The sequence below is a fragment of the Octopus bimaculoides genome, chromosome 4, assembly GCF_046866305.1.
Source record: "Octopus bimaculoides isolate indiv1 chromosome 4, ASM4686630v1, whole genome shotgun sequence".
Lineage (NCBI taxonomy): Eukaryota > Metazoa > Mollusca > Cephalopoda > Octopoda > Octopodidae > Octopus > Octopus bimaculoides.
The window spans coordinates 115,936,205-115,952,856 of NC_142931.1; the positions used below are offsets into that span (position 1 = coordinate 115,936,205).

Genomic DNA, 16,652 nt, shown 5'->3' on the forward strand with positions numbered 1-16,652 from the left:
TAATGTTACATATTTCACTTTTACTCTTGTTTGAATACTGATACATTGTTTTTCCCCAAGCCTAGGGAAGCTGTTAACACTCAAGATTTTGTCACTAGAGTTCTTTCTCTTATAGATTACCTATATTCACAACATATTAGTTACTATAAGTAGCTATGGGCTTAATATGCTAAAATGTTTAGACATTTCTTGTAATATGCGATCTTTTGATAGCCTTTCAGTCAGTCCATTTTGTTTGTATTTATTGTAAAGCTTTTTAAAAAATTTTTTATCATGAAATTTTTTTTCTTTTAATTTGTAGGAAGTATGTCAATGTATGCTGCGAAATCTATTTGAAGAATATTGCTTTTTCCCTCAATATCCAGAAAGGGAGCTTCACATCACAGCCGTCCTCTTTGGTGGGATCATTGAACAGGGATTAGTCACGTAAGTTGACGAAATCTTTGTATATTGTATACAGCTTGTTTTATTTTATTTTTTAAAAATTTGTTTTGCAAGCCTTTTTTTGAAATTATTAAAATTTTTTCAGCTATATGTCCCTTGGAATAGCATTACGATATGTATTAGAAGCACTTCGGAAACCACATGCAAGTAAGATGTATTTTTTTGGGATTGCAGCTTTAGACAAGTTCAAAACTCGGTAGGTGGCTATTTACATTTGGTTTATTACTAATTTTTACTCTTGAAATATTTTCCTATATCTTCACATATTTTATTTACGTAATCCAGTTTACTCAATATTTTCTGACTGAATGATGTGATATTTTGTATCTTTTTTTAACCTATTCTTTCAGATTAAAAGATTATCCTCAATATTGTCAGCATGTAGCCGCTATACCTCATTTCTCTCAGTTCCCGCAGCATCTAATTGATGTAAATATTTCACCATAATTTTATTGTTTAAAAAATCTAATTTTTTTTTTTCTCTCCTTGCATCATCATCATCATCATCGTTTAACGTCCGCTTTCCATGCTAGCATGGGTTGGACGATTTGACTGAGGACTGGTGAACCAGATGGCTACACCAGGCTCCAATCTGATTTGGCGGTGTTTCTACAGCTGGATGCCCTTCCTAATACCAACCACTCCGAGAGTGTAGTGGGTGCTTTTACGTGCCACCGGCATGAAGGCCAGTCAGGCGGTACTGGCAACGGCCACGCTCAAAATGGTGTATTTTACATGCCACCTGCACAGGAGCCAGTCCAGCGGCACTGGCAACGATCTCGCTCAAAAGTCTTTACACGTGCCACCGGCACATGTGCCAGAAAGGTGACGCTGGGCACAGGTGCCTGTAATATTTCAAGCATTTCCCTGGATAGATTGTGCTGGTGTTTAGAAGTTTTAAACAGTTTTCGTTATTGCTATGTTTAAACTACTGATAATTGTTGCATCAATATTATTGCCTGGATGGATCACTGACCCATGCCATCACTGCTTTTAACCTACTCTTTCACCATTACCACTTTGTCTCTCCCTTTTCCTTTACACTAATCCCTAACCTCTCTCTATCCCTTCCCTTCTCCCCTATCTCCTTTGTTACTCCCACCCCATCCTTGTTCCGTCTCTTCTCTTTATTTCCATTCTCTCTATCTTGGAGACTCTTCTACTCTGGGCTTCAAGGCAACTCCACCTGTGTTGGTACCGCAAAAGTGCCCAGTACACTCTTTAGGTGGTTAGTAATTGATTGAAGCAGCAACAACGCACAGCTTTAGAGGGTTCTTTAGTCTTGTTGATGGCGAAGGCAATCTCTGTAGTGCTGGTCTCATGAAAAAAATGCGAGTACACCATGCAGAGTGGTTGACATTAAGAAGTGTGTCTGGCTGTAGAAGCCATGTCAAAAATGGGACATTGGAACATGACAGGTCCTCTGACCCATTGGATCCTGTTGAACTTTTCAACTCCTGCTAGCATGAAGAATGGACATAATGTTGATGAAAGTGGAAGGTTTTCTGTTTATTCCAACTTGGACCTCAGTTAACCTTCCTTAACTATCGACCTCCCCACCATTTATTTTTTAATAACTAATTGGGTATACAATTGAATGTAATCTATAACAAAATAATTTTTAAATTATAAACTTAGAAATTAAAAGTTAAAACTCTATGATTGTTTTACAGTGTTTGTTTTCTAGTATAAAATTGAATTGAATTTTTGAAAGTATGTTTTAAAAAGTATATCTTATTTCAGTTTTATTACAATGTCAGTATAAAAGTTATACTTTAGCAAACCTTTGAATGAAAAATCTGTTTTACATCTCTTATTTAAAAACTGTTAATTTAACATAATCGTTTTATTTTTCAGTTTGTGGAGTATGGAGCTACATCTCAAGAACCACCATCACATTCTCAGACCACTCAAAATCTTACGGGAGCAGGTATGGCTATTGTTCCTGCACAAGTGCCTGTTACCACTGTACCTAGCGTTCCAAAGAGCTTGCAGCCGTTATCTATTCCTTCCACAACTGCACCATCAGTTTCAAATGCTATCAATTCAAATGCGATCAGTAAACCTGGGACCATACCAAAAGTAAGTTATTTTCCTGACATTTCTTTGTATTTCTTGTTTTAGTCATTGGTCTGCAGCCATGCAGGGGCATGGCATTGAATGGTTTAGTCAAACAGATTGACCCAACACTTATTTTTAAAATTTGGTATTCTGTCTCTGTTGTCAAATCATTGAGTATAGAGACATAAACAAACTAACACTGGTTGTCCGGTAGTGTGGAAGGACAAACAGAAAACACATACATACATACACATGGTTGGCTGTCACATGGTTTCCCTCTGCCAAATCCACTCATAAGGCTTTGGTCAGCCTGGAACTATAATAGACACTTACCCAGGGTGCTGCACAAAGGAACTGAACCTAAGACCTTGTTCAGAATCAAGCTTCTTATCCACATAACCATATCTGTGCCTTTAGATTCAGTAGTTAATGGTTAGGTCTGTGTTTAAGTTTATAGATGTCCCTAAGATTTACAAGCAATCTCTTTATATTAATTTCTCTTAAAGAAATACTTCTTTGAAGCCATAATTCTCTCATGGAAATAGAGGTAGAGATAGGGAATCAGGTTTGCAGTGATTATTTCGGCAACACCTCAAAATATTTTACTAGTGTAGGTATGACTCAGAAAGAGTTGAGTGCTGTATGTTGTAATTAAATTGAAATCTCACCATGTTATGTACTGCTGTGTACATGTCTTTATCTGTAAGACCACCAAAATATCCTCTTCATTGTGTTGGTGGTCTTGTTGGTAAAGACTTGTTGATGGGCATGACAGCATGGTCAAGAAGTTTGCTTTACAAGCACATAGTTTTGTGTTCAATCCCACTGCATGGCACCTTGGGCAAGTGTCTTCTATTATAGCCCCAAGCCACCCAAAGCTTTGCGAGTGGAGTTGGTAGTGGGACCTGAAAGTAGCTAATTACTTGTGTGTGGGTGTGTTTGTATCACCTTGTCTTGGCATTGCCCGATAATTGTAAATGGGGGTCACTGTCATACAAGTAGTGTCATTCTTTTTAATATTCTGCAAAAAACATGCCCGGCCATGGGGGAAATATTGCATTACTTGGTAACAAGTGAGGGTTAGCAATGGGAAGGGCATCCGGCTAAAGAAGTTCTGTTTTGATAAACTCCATGTGACCCTTATAAGCATGGGAAGATGGATGTTGAAATGATGAAATTTAAAACTCCCAAATAAATTTTATAGTACAGATTTTTAATATATTGTACACATCAAAATGGAATTTTAATTAAAATAGTGTTTGATTATAAGATGTAATTTAACCTTTTGTAGCCTTCCATTGCTAACGCCACCAACATCGACACACTGATTGCTGGACAACAGAAAGAAGAAATTGCTATTCCACCTGAGACGTTTCAAGATAAAGTATTTTTCATATTCAATAATCTTTCCATGTCGAATATGGTCCAAAAGGTAAGTTTTTTTTTTTTTTTTTCCTTTTCTATACCGACCCACTAGAGACTCCCTTTGGTTTTGGGGATAAAAATTTCCAGTTTTAAAGTGATCTAGATTAAACCCTTCCTTTAAAATTTTATGCTAATTTACATCTTAAATACCAGTTAAATAACAAGGTTATTTTCCTAAATTCTTCATTATTTTCAAAATTGATTAAAACAAAGGCAGAATATTTCAATAGAAACATGGTAACAAAGTCATTAAACTATAAATGTTTTAAAAATTGCCCTTTTTTCTTATTACTAGGCAGAAGAATTGCAAGAACATGCTACAGAGGAATATGTACCTTGGATTGCTATGTATATGGTTATGAAGAGGGCCAGTATTGAACCAAACTTCCATGTTTTGTATGCCAACTTTGTAGATGTTCTCCAGATAAATAATTTTTATTCTATGGTGCTGAAAGAAACTTTCAGAAATATCAAGGTAATATATGGAATATTAAACTTATTTTAAAATGTATACATGATGTGATAAATGAATTTATTTTTGAAATTAGAATTTAATTGTATGGTTAAAGATTTCCTGGTTAAAGATTTTTTTTTTACCTGTGCTACATTGCAAGAACATGCCATAGAGCAAGTATGTACCTTGGATTGCTATGTATATAGTTATGAAGAGAGCCATTCTTTTAATTCAAAAAAAATTTTGAAATGAAATCTCAAGCTGAATGAGAACTATTGCAAATATTGTATTTTATTTTTATGGAATAAACTTCTAATTGTAGGTACTATTGCGAAGTGATAAAGGAGTGGCAAACTTTTCTGATAGATCTCTCTTGAAGAATTTGGGACATTGGCTAGGAATGCTTACTTTGGCAAAAAACAAGCCCATTTTACAGATTGTACGTATTCAACATAATTTTTTTTTTTTTTTTGATATTTTTATGAACAAGGTAAAATAGAATGATTATTTGTTAAATTGGTTAATAAATCAATTTTGTTTTTTTTATTTTAGGATATTGATTTGAAAGCTCTACTTTATGAAGCTTATAATAAGGGAGCGCAAGAGCTACTCTATGTTGTCCCATTTACTGCCAAAGTCCTGCAGTCTTGTGCCAAAAGCAAGGTATGTAGTTTTGAACCGACTCAATCGGTCTTCTTAATTATGTAAATTATTATAAGCTTGAGTTATATTTTCAAATGTAGTGTTGGATCCAGTCCCACTGCATAGCAACTATAGTCCTCGGCTGACCAAAGTCTTGTGAGCAGATTTAGTAGATGGAAACTGAAAGAAGCTTGTGTGTGTGTTGGTTGTAAATGAACATCATCATACATGTGAGGTTATCCCTCTCCAGTTTTCAGTGAAAAACATAGTTATGGGGAAAGTATTATCTTGGTTTTAAAAACTGATGGTTAGCAGCAGTAAGAGCATCAGACTGTACAAAATCCATCTTATCAAATTACGTTTGATTCATGCAAGCTTGGTAAAGTGGCCATTAAATGATGCTGGAAGACCATAACTATGTGTTTTGAAGTATGTTAATTGTTAAGCTTTGTTTTTATTTTAATTTTAACTTCGACAATAATAGCAGCAGTGATAAACTAGGTAGTGAGCTCTCTTCCCTCCCCTCCTCTCCTTTGCGACTTAACCCTCCTCATTATTATGAGATCCTTGTAGGCAATGTTGTGCATCTTATAAAAGACCCCTGTCCCTCTTTCCTTTCTCTCTTTGAATTGTTTCCTCAAGATCTTTTCATGTGTACACTAATTATAAATTTTAGTCTACAAGATTAAATCTCTTTGAAATAAATGAGCTAGTTTTAATGCAGTTGAAATACATTTTTAAAAATTGCGAGATGAAAGCTGTATTTTATTTTATTCATTTATTTCAGGTTTTCAAACCACCAAACCCTTGGACAATGGCAGGTATGAATGTTTTGGCTGAATTGCATCAGGAACAAGAACTGAAATTAAACCTAAAGTTTGAGATTGAGGTTTTATGCAAGAATTTACAGTTAGATGTTTCAGTAAGTTGCCTATTTTAAAGAATTGGTGGTTTATTATGCAGATATGAATTAAGTTACATAACTGAATTTTTCCGTTTTTGTTCATTTCTCTTCTTTTTGTAGGAACTAAAAGCTACGAGTTACTTGAAAGATTTAAGTCGATTAAGTACCATTGAAAATCAGCTGTCTGCTCCAGTTAAACCACCTCCATCAGGAACTCCTCAGCAGGATGATATGTCTGTAGCTGTTGTAAGTGCTAGTACTCCAACTGTAATATCAACACCAACTACAACTATTGCTAATGCTATACCAATACCACAGCAACCTCAATTTAGGTACCAAGATATTACCAACCTAGCGTCTGGAATTAGTCACCAGATTGTTATCAATGAACAGGTAAGCTTAACTTTTTAATTAAATCTGTGGTTATGAAGTTTGCCATGCTGGAGCAGTGCCTTCAAGGAGTTGGAGTAGATTGACTCCCAATACTTGCTTTTTTTTTTTTTGTCTGGTGCTTGTTCCATCGGACTTTCTTGCCAAACATCTGGGTTGCAGGGATGTAAACAAACCAACACCAGTTGGTGGTGAGACATACGCACGCATACACATACTACTGAAGCCTTGTGGGTGAATTTGGTACATGGAAACTGAAAGAAGCCCATCGTACGCGTGTGTATGTTTGCTACTGTCTACTTGCCTTCACATTGCATGATTGGTTGTAAATGAATGTTGCTGTCATACAAGTGGTTCCTTCCTTCCCAATCTTCTGTGAAAACGTGTCTGGTCATGAGGAAATATTACGTCACTTGGAAATTGGTGGGGGGTTGGTGACTGGAAGGGTAGCCAGCCCTAGAAAATCTGCCTCAACCAGTTTCATTCTACCCATGCAAGCATAGAAAAGAAAATGTAATGATACTTTGTGAGAATATGCTAAGTGGAATTAGGAAGTAATTTCAATGTAAAATGGTAAGCCATTTTGGTTACATTTTCCAATAAGATATATGAATATCTTTCTTTTCTTTTCTTTTATTTTCAGATTTTGTTGTTCCATAATCATCAGAGTCTAAAGCAGTGTGTCCGTCCTGCCATTGAAAGAGCTATTCATGAACTTCTTCCACCTGTTGTTGATAGGTCAATAAAAATTGCTCTTACAACATGTGAACAAATAACCAAAAAGGTAAATTTTCTGTAATAATGATGCAAATACAAGGTGGGCCAAGTCATGCACAAATTAAGTTCAATACTACTACTACTACTACTGCCACATGTACACACACATGTACACACACACACACACACACACACACACACACACACACAGAGGTGCCATTTAAAAAGTATCTAATACACTCTGTAAAGTAGTTAGAAAGGGTATCCAGCCATAGAAATCATGCCGAAGCTGACAGAGCTTAGCACAATCCTCTGTTATCAGCTTCTGTCAAACCATCCAACTCGTTCCAGCTTGGGAAAACAGATATTGAATGATGTCAGGTTGCATTGTTCTAATGTTTACATGTGCACTATGTTTCTAGGGTGTTAGCTGTCATGTGATGGGCAACTTTTGAAGTATCAAGTATCACAGTATCACATGGCATCATCATTTAATGTCCATTCTCCATGTTGGCATAATTTGGACGTTTTGACGAGAGCTGCACCAGGTTGCAATCTGGTTTGGCTTTGGTTTCTACTGTTGGATGCCTTTCCTAATGCCAACCACTTACAGTCTATGCTGAGTGTTTTTTATGTGGCACCAGCATGGGGCTCTTGCAGGCCAATCCTCTTCAGCAGAGGGAGTAGCATTACCACTTTTTTCTGCTTGTATAGGATGATGAAAGGAATACAAATTTTCAAGAGAAAAATATTTATTACCTTAAATCTTTGGCATTTAACTGGCCATATCCTGGACAATCACATCATCGAAATATCTTAACTATGAAATAATGCATAATTAATTCAAAATAATGTGAATGCTAAATGATTAAAATAAGGGGAATAAAATTCTCATTTGTGTAACTGCTCTGTTATTTACTCTCTCTGTTCTCCTCTGTTCTAATGATACATTCTTTCACAGTCTGTGTGTTTGTATGTAGCATATCTTCATTGCCTGCCACCAAGCCTAGTATGTGCACTCATCCTGGCACCTCTCATGTTAAATGATTTCTCTAGACACGCTTCCAATGTATACAAGAAAGAGTAGAGATACAATCAACCAACCAACATTTATATTGGCTTATTAGAGATATATGGTGTTATGTTACTATCAATCATGATGCTCCACTGTTGTGTGTGCGCGCGTGCACACACACACACACACACACACACACACACACACACACACACACACACACACACACACACACACACAATGGGTCCAGGCTTGGCTGTATAATTAAGAAGTTTGCCTCTCAGTCACATGGTTTCAGGTTTAGTTCTATTGTGTGGCACCTTGGGCAAGTGTTTTTTAATATAGCCCCATACCAACTAAAGCCTTGTGAGTAGATTTGGTAGATGAAAAATGAAAGAAGCCTGTCATATATGTATACATGTGTATGTGTGTTTGCATGCGTGCATGCATGTTTGTGTATCTTTGTTTTGACATTGTATGACAGTTTCGTCATTTCCGCTATTCTGTGAAAAAAACCTGTCTTGCCATGGGGAAATATTACCTTGCTTCGAAACGGGTAAGGGTTTGGTGATGGGAATGGCATTCATTCACAGAGTATCTTCCTCAAATACTCTCTGACCTATGCAAGCATGGGAAAATGGATCTTAAAACAACGGTTATATATGTTCTGAAGAAATTTAGTAGGGTGCAATTATTTATAGGATTTATGTGCTTTTATTTATAGGATTTTGCATTGGATCCTGATGAAAACAGAATGCGTACTGCAGCTCAGAATATGATTTGTAGTATGACAGCAGGATTAACTCTCATCACTTGTCGAGAACCAGTTTTCATGGCCCTCAATAACCATTTGAAACAAGCCTTCTTGAACGTCTTGCGTGTAAGTAATTAATTAGGAATTTAACACAACCACTTTCCAACTTTACTTGAAGATCACTTGTAAATTTGCAAAACTTCAAATGCTTCCTTATCAAATACAATCATATTTTTGAAGTGGTCTCCTTACTATATGTGTTATTGTCTAAAGGGAGGTATTCTCTGTTGATGGAAAGCAACAGCGATTAGATATTCATGTTTGTATCTGCTAGAATGTATTAAGTATGAATAGATATGGTGGTGTTCAGATTCTCGTTGTTCTTGCACCTCATGAATTATCTTTTTATGTCTTCATTCATTTTGGAAATTAAGAATTTGCAAAGATTTAGTGAAACAACTTTTTTTAAGAAAATTTGTATATTAAACTGGTATTTGGAATATTATATAAGATATTCATATAAATTATGGGAAGTTTTAATTTAGATATGAACAGTTTAATATGACGGATGTATTATAAAATCAAAGACGGATGTATTATAAAATCAAAGGCAGTCCTATGCTGTTTATTAAGAGTTAAGATAAACACTGTCATGTCACAAGACATTGTGATTTAGTTTACTATAAATATACAATGACTTTTAGTATATGGAAATTATATGCAGCATACACTGTTATCTCATGCTGTTATGTAGTATGGGATAAAATCTCTAGGTGTATTCTGTAACCCAGTATAGCATTAAAACAAATGACTTATCACTCCAGTAATTAAGTGAACTAGCTACCAATATGTTCTATATGTAAATTGGTCTATCCAATTTATTTAAGCCCTTGGTAATATATTTACCGGTAATCTTTTCATGTACAGTTAAGAGGGTAATGGAGCACTGATGAAACCTTTGCACAGAATTAAGTGTAAACTGCTCTTTTTTGTCCCTGAAAATATATAAAGACAATATGTTTACAACTGTCCATTTACATATGGTACTGGCTAAAATCTAGAAATATGTTTTGTATTAGTTATAAGAATACAAGAATCTTTATTGGAAAGTATATACAAAATTCTTTTCTATTTTTATCATATTCATGTTTTTCCTCATATGCTGAAATGTTTCTTGTACTTTCTTGGGCTTCTGTTGGCTCTTTGAAACTACTACCCTGAGCTACTACAATATATCCTGGCATTCAGATTTTGGTGGATATGTGGGTTTCTAACGATGCTATGGCAAAAATACTTGGAAAGCTCAGTTGTAAAATGCGTAGCTTAAACCTTTTATTACCATGTCTGTTGAAATACACTACCTTTGTTTCAATTAATTTTGAAAATAATGAATTTAGTAAAGTAACTTTGTTAATTAATGTTTGGAACATAAATTGATAGAAAATTTTGATGAAAGGCTTTCATTGAGATAATATTAAACAGAAAGTTTATATTGTTGAACCTCAGGAGGGTTGGCATCAAATAATCCGTTAATGAATTCTTTAGGTTACAAATGTAGAAGTTGAAGAAAAATCTTATCTTGCAAATGATAGTTTGATGTAAATATCATTTGAGGCTAATCCAGTATTCATTAATGTTAGAATTCAAATATTTAACTTCCCTTAGCTACTGAAAGCTTCCATATTGAATTTTGAAACTTCAGAATTAAATATAGGTGTTTTGAATAAAGTTAGATTAAAAGATGTTTTTGATGAATCATATAACCAAGGTATTTAATAATTGTTTTATTAAATCCACTCAGTTATTTGCGTAACTTTTAAATTATTTTATATGTGTAAAAGGTTTTATAGCAGCTTTTTCAATGATTTACTTAGATTTATAACTGATATATTTTTTAGTATACTGTCTTCTCTTTTCATAGAATGCTAGTATAACTCAAAAAGAACTTGTTGACCAAGCAGTAACTCAGTTGGCTCAGGACAATACAGAACTTGCATCAGCTATTATACAGAAAAGTGCAGTTGAAAAAGCTCTTCCAGAAATGGACCGACGTCTTTCTACTGTGAGTATAATAAACTGGAATTAAAAATGTGAATGAATAGAAGTATTTCTAATAAATTTTGTGTAGTCATATCATGTTTAATGTTGAATTACCTGTGTACAAACTTGCGGCTACTGGTGCAGTCTTGCCTGCATCTGCATCTGGTGTCAGCACAGGTGTGACTGTGTGGTTAAGAAGCTTGCTTCCCAATAATGTGGTTTTGGATTTGATCCCATTTTGCAATCAAAGCTTTGCAGGTAGATTTGATAGATGGAAACTGGAAAAGGTCTTGTGTATGTGCATGTGTGTGCTCTCGACTTGCTGCCCATTTCCAATATTCCATGAAAATAGTTTTGTCCAAGGGGAAATATTACATTGCTTGGGAAAGGGTGAGGGTTGGTGACAGGAAGGGGACCTGGCCACAGAAAATTTGCCTCAATGAATTGTCTGACCTATGCAAGCATGAAAATGGTGAACATTCAAACATAAACACTTCGCTAGATTGTTTGAAAATGAGAAAATTTAAAGGCAAAAGTCTGATTCAGCTCAAACTAATATTGCTAGTATGTAAATTCATTCTTGCATTTATCTGATTTTTAGATTGGCAGATATTTTATGTTGAAAAAAATTTTTTCTTTTTTAGTTTTTATTATATTTCTCTTCAATTTAGTTCATTTATTGAAAGGCTACTTCTTAAATTTTAGGAATTTGAACTCCGACGCCATGCACGTGGTGAAGGTCGTCGTTATTGTGATCCAGTAGTCCTTACTTACCAAGCTGAAAGGATGCCTGAGCAAATACGATTACGTGTAAGTAATAGTGTGTTTCTGCTTATGTGATTTCTGTTCTTGTTATTTTACATAGAAGGCCTTCTTGTTGCAAACTGTTTATATAATTTGAAATCTATTTTCCACAAAAGGTTGGTGGTGTCACTCCAGTACAAGTAGCAGTCTATGATGAATTTGCACGCAACATACCTGGCTTCTTACCAATAAATGAAACCAGAGTACCATCTGGCATAATAACAAAGGCACTTCCCCCTGTAAGAATATTTTAATTTTAGTTCAAGCTTTTTTCTTATAATACAGTTCTATATTTAAGAGATGAGAAATTATATACATTATTTACATTTGACGGATATCCGTCAAATGTAAATAATGTGCTTTTTTCTAATACCTTACATTATGCAAATTTTGGGTTGCTTTTTTTATTTTCTCTTATGTTAATATTTATAATTTTCGTTTCTTTTATACATTAAATATTTGACTAAAATTCTTCATAGTGGTGCCCCTGCATGGTCACACTATAATGACTGAAACAAGAGAAAGATGAGATATATATAATAGTAGATAAAGCAATAAGATAGTGAAGTAGGTAAAGCCATAGATAATATCCTGTAGAATATTGGCTTTCCTCAGTCAAATCATCCAACCCATGCTAGCATGGAAAACGGACGTTAAACAATGATGATGATGATTTTATGAAAATATGTTGAAGATTGGGGTTTTTTAAGCCAATATTTTACAGGCTATTGTTTGTTGTTGACACTCCATCGCTTGCGACGTCGAGGGTTCAAGTTGATCCGATCAACGGAACAGCCTGCTCGTGAAATTAACGTGCAAGTGACTGAGCACTCCACAGACACGTGTACCCTTAACGTAGTTCTCGGGGATATTCAGCGTGACACAGTGTGACAAGGCTGACCCTTTGAATTACAGGCACAACAGAAACAGGAAGTAAGAGTGAGAGAAAGTTGTGGTGAAAGAGTAGAGCAGGGTTCGCCACCGTCCCCTGCCGGAGCCTCGTGGAGCTTTAGGTGTTTTTGCTCAATAAACACTCACAACGCCCGGTCTGGGAATCGAAACCATGATCCTATGACAGCGAGTCCGCTACCCTAACCACTGGGCCATTGCGCCTCCACACAGGCTATTATAGTTTTATCTACATCCAGTTTCGCCATGAAAGAAACAAAGAAAATTATCCTCTTAGTTTATAGATTCTTATAATGTCAATAAATGTCTTAGAATTTTCGCTGGTAAGAACAAAATTTCTAAAATAGATGAATGTTGCTGTCATACAAGTAGTTCCTTCATTTCCAATCTTCTGTGAAGCTTCATCTACCTTGAGTTCTACCGAAAACATAATCTATTTCAATTCTCTTCATCAACCTTAATATCTGTTTTTCATGCTGGCATGGGTTGGACAGTTTGAACCAGAGCTCAGCAGGTTCGTTTGATTTGGCATGGTTTCTATGTCTGGATGCCCGCCCTTTCTAACAGCAACCACTTTACAGTGTGTGCTGGGTGCTTTTAACATGGCGCGGCACTGGCACAGGACTCTTGCAGGCCAATCCTCTTCGCCAGCGGGAGCAGCCTTGATGCTTTTATGTAGGATGGGTCTTCTTGAGTATAATAAAGCATCAGGTAGAATTTTTATAATGGAGTGGTTAGTAATTGGAAGGTCATCCAGCTATAGAAACAATGCCAAATCAGATTGGAACCTGGTGCACTCTCCAGCTTACCAGTTTCATTCAAACTGTTTAGCCCATGCCAGCATGGAAAGCAGACACTAAATGATGGTTATGATGTAAGCATATACACACACACACACATACACACATAATTTACGTTTAGGCTGCTTGACAATAGCTTAGCTGGCCAAAACTTTAAAGTCACTGTCAACAACATCCTTGTATAAGAATGATAAATTTGTACTCTACAAAAATATTGAGTAACCTATCAGCTTAATGTTAAATGTTATTTATTATAACTGAACATAAAAACAATTATTAATATAATTTATACATTTGTTTTGTTTTCATTATAGAGCTATCCAGATGGTATGAGCCAAGTATTTGACAAAGTCATTCGTGACATTGAGCAGAATTGCCAGCAACTGTTAAACAGTGTGACCTCTACCCACCTAGGTTTACAGTTGCAAGGAGTCATTGATGCTATTCTTGTTGCCAGAACTAATAGAGATGTACCATCATCATCTGCTCTCGTCCAAAAGGTGATGAAATTTTTTTTTCTTCTTTTTTTACTTTTACAAAATGTACTTTTTTGCTTTTTATCTTGAGCAATTCTGTAAATATAAGCCTATAATAACTTTTTGTTTGATTGTTTTAGGTTGTCGAGGCACTTGTTGAACATTACAGCAGCAGCATGGCCGATCAAGACATGATGAGATTCTGTGAATGTTGCTTGCATGTCCTCAAAGGACTTAGTGACATCAGAGTTTTTGGTCCCCAATGGACAATGAAACAAGTTACTAGGTTTAGTATTTTCTTTAAATTATCTTTGTAACTTTTATTTTATTTTTTCCATAATCATCATCATCGTCATCATTTAGCCTCTGTTGTCTGTGCTGGCATGGGTTGGACAGTTTGACCAGAGCTGAGGGGCTGCACCAGACTCAAGTCTGATTTGGCATGGTTTCTATGACTAGATGCCCTTCCTAATGCCAACCACTCTGAGAATGTCATGGGTGCCTTTATGTGCCACTGGCGCAGGTGCCAGTTGTATGACAGCAGTGTCTGTCACGACTACGATTTCACTTCTCTTGATGGGTCTTCTTCTCAAGCACAGCAATGATTGTTAGACATTTGTTGGTTTTGAATTAATCATACATTATCGTGTAGCTTTGAGATTTCGATGATGAAATTGTTTATCTTATGACATTGTAGGATAGGTGTGGTAGGCAGAATCTGGATGGTTTGAGCATAAAAACTGGTAGAATATTTGGGTTGCATATGGCTGGTTTAAATGAAATTGTGTTTAATGCTTACTCTGACACCACAATCTTTTATTCCTTTTTCCAGCTCCACATGTATTACTCTCACTCACACTTATATCATGCAAGGTAGTTGTTTATTTCCTCTACAGCAAGAAACTCATTCCTGTTCGTTTTCATACCTTACTGTCAAGCCCAAGTATAAAGCCACTTCCCTCTCTTTTATAGTCCCTCTTAGTCGAGAGGGTGGGGTGGGGTCTTAGTCTTGTGAGTTATGTAGTAATCTTACTGGTGCTGGCACCAGGAAACAATAGACACCCCTTACACTCCGTAAGTGGTTGGTGTTAGGAATGGTGACCAGATGTAGAAGTCAGGCCATAGCAGATATTAGAGTACAACACTATCCTTTATCTTGTTTGATCCTGTTGAAATATCCAGCCCATACTTGCATGGAAGATGGATGTTGAATGATGATGATATGCCATTAGCCATTTAATTTTTTTTTTTTAAATGCAAAAATATGAGGTCAGTCGGAGGTTTATTTATATATCACCTTTTAAGGTCCAACTTAGGATCTAAAGAGTCCAAGGACTGAATCCTGTTCCAATTTACACACACACTATATATATATATATATATATATATATATATAATATATGATTGAAATTCTCCTTACTTTCTACTGTCTATAAATCATATGGTAGCAAAAATGAGATTATTAGACCTGACATTTTCACTCTTTGAACATTTTCATTTGTTTAGAAACAGCTATTTTATAATTTTTTTTTGTTTAAACACACATTTAAAATTGTCATAAAGTGTATGCTAGTTTACTTTCTTATTCTATAATTTACACCGCACTTTTTCTTTTAAAATTTCAGATCTGTTTTTGACTGCAGGGAAGAAATAAAATATAATTTAGATGCCTTTGAGCAGCTGCTGAAAAACCATTTCCTCAATATTCAGCAGTTTGATATGTACCTTGCCCAAGTATGTCATTGTATGTTTTTATTTTAGTAGTTTGTAGTCACTCATCTGGTGTCTACTTATATGAAATACTTGTTTAAGATTTAGGTCCTTGAAAATAATCCCTTGTTCTTTAAGTTGGGAAAATAAAATGACTTACTATGAAGTAGCTGTAGATTGTTCTAGCATTTTGTAACTTGAGCCAAGGCTTCATTTTTCTCAAGAATAAGTAATTAGAATTCATTTGTTAAATTCTATTTGAATTCAGTGTTCTCATACCGAACTAGTATCTTCGGAAAAAAAGTAAATACAAATACATTACACTGAAAATCTTTAAATGGTATTTGAGTAATAAGTTTTTTTTTTCTTTTCTCCCCAAACCAGCAAATTGATAATGGAATAAATTACATTGTAATGGTCTTTGCTATTGCCTTGGTACAAAAATTTGTCATTGATGATAAAGCAAGTGGTCTTGTCACTGAGGTAAGTTTGTACTAATTTCACCAAAGAATTGATATATCCCCCACCCATCCCCCAAACAAAAGAAAAAAAAACTTGGGTACAGGTGGGCTGTATGGTTTGAGAAGTTTGCTTCCCAACCACCTGGATTTGGGATTCAGTCCTACTGTGCGGCGCCTTGGGCAAGTCTCTTCTGCCATGATCCTGAGCTGATCCAAACCTTTTAAGTGGATTTGGTTGACAGAAATTGAAGAAGCTCATATATGTGTGTTTGTTCCCTTGTCTTGAGATTACATGATAATCATAAATGAATGTCACTGTCCCACAGGTAATGCCAGTCATTTGCAATAGTCTGTGGAAAAAAGTCTAGCCAAAAGTAAATAATTACCTTGGTTGGAAACAGGTGAAGGTTGGTGACAGGATGGGCATCCAGCTGATGAAACTCTGCCTCAGACTGTCCAACCCATGCCAGCATAGAAAAGTGGACGTCAAAGTGTAAATTTTCCTTTTCCATTTTTAGATTAATTTTTTTTCTTTCATAAGCAGTAAAGCTAGTTTTAGTATACAAGCTTAAACCTTTTTTAATTATAATTTATTTCTAAAATACATTATCTTTCTTAGCTGTTAGTCTTACAAAAATCTCTTTTA

General features: G+C 35.4%; 1 protein-coding gene across 5 annotated transcripts in view; it reads left to right on the forward strand.

Moving 5' to 3' along the window:
- LOC106872123 (CCR4-NOT transcription complex subunit 1-like) overlaps nt 1-16,652 on the forward strand; it is a 64,757-nt gene that overhangs the window by 30,731 nt on the left and 17,374 nt on the right. For all 5 annotated transcript variants that reach the window (XM_089351192.1, XM_089351193.1, XM_089351195.1 and 2 more), the window contains 19 exons: nt 302-426; nt 530-640; nt 795-873; nt 2,302-2,526; nt 3,797-3,937; nt 4,226-4,405; nt 4,707-4,823; nt 4,937-5,047; nt 5,814-5,948; nt 6,051-6,323; nt 6,964-7,104; nt 8,777-8,932; nt 10,728-10,868; nt 11,552-11,656; nt 11,767-11,889; nt 13,674-13,859; nt 13,976-14,121; nt 15,461-15,569; nt 15,930-16,028. In XM_089351192.1, coding sequence (XP_089207318.1) covers nt 302-426; nt 530-640; nt 795-873; nt 2,302-2,526; nt 3,797-3,937; nt 4,226-4,405; nt 4,707-4,823; nt 4,937-5,047; nt 5,814-5,948; nt 6,051-6,323; nt 6,964-7,104; nt 8,777-8,932; nt 10,728-10,868; nt 11,552-11,656; nt 11,767-11,889; nt 13,674-13,859; nt 13,976-14,121; nt 15,461-15,569; nt 15,930-16,028 — 2,703 coding nt within the window. The remainder of the gene's footprint in view (nt 1-301; nt 427-529; nt 641-794; nt 874-2,301; nt 2,527-3,796; nt 3,938-4,225; nt 4,406-4,706; nt 4,824-4,936; nt 5,048-5,813; nt 5,949-6,050; nt 6,324-6,963; nt 7,105-8,776; nt 8,933-10,727; nt 10,869-11,551; nt 11,657-11,766; nt 11,890-13,673; nt 13,860-13,975; nt 14,122-15,460; nt 15,570-15,929; nt 16,029-16,652) is intronic.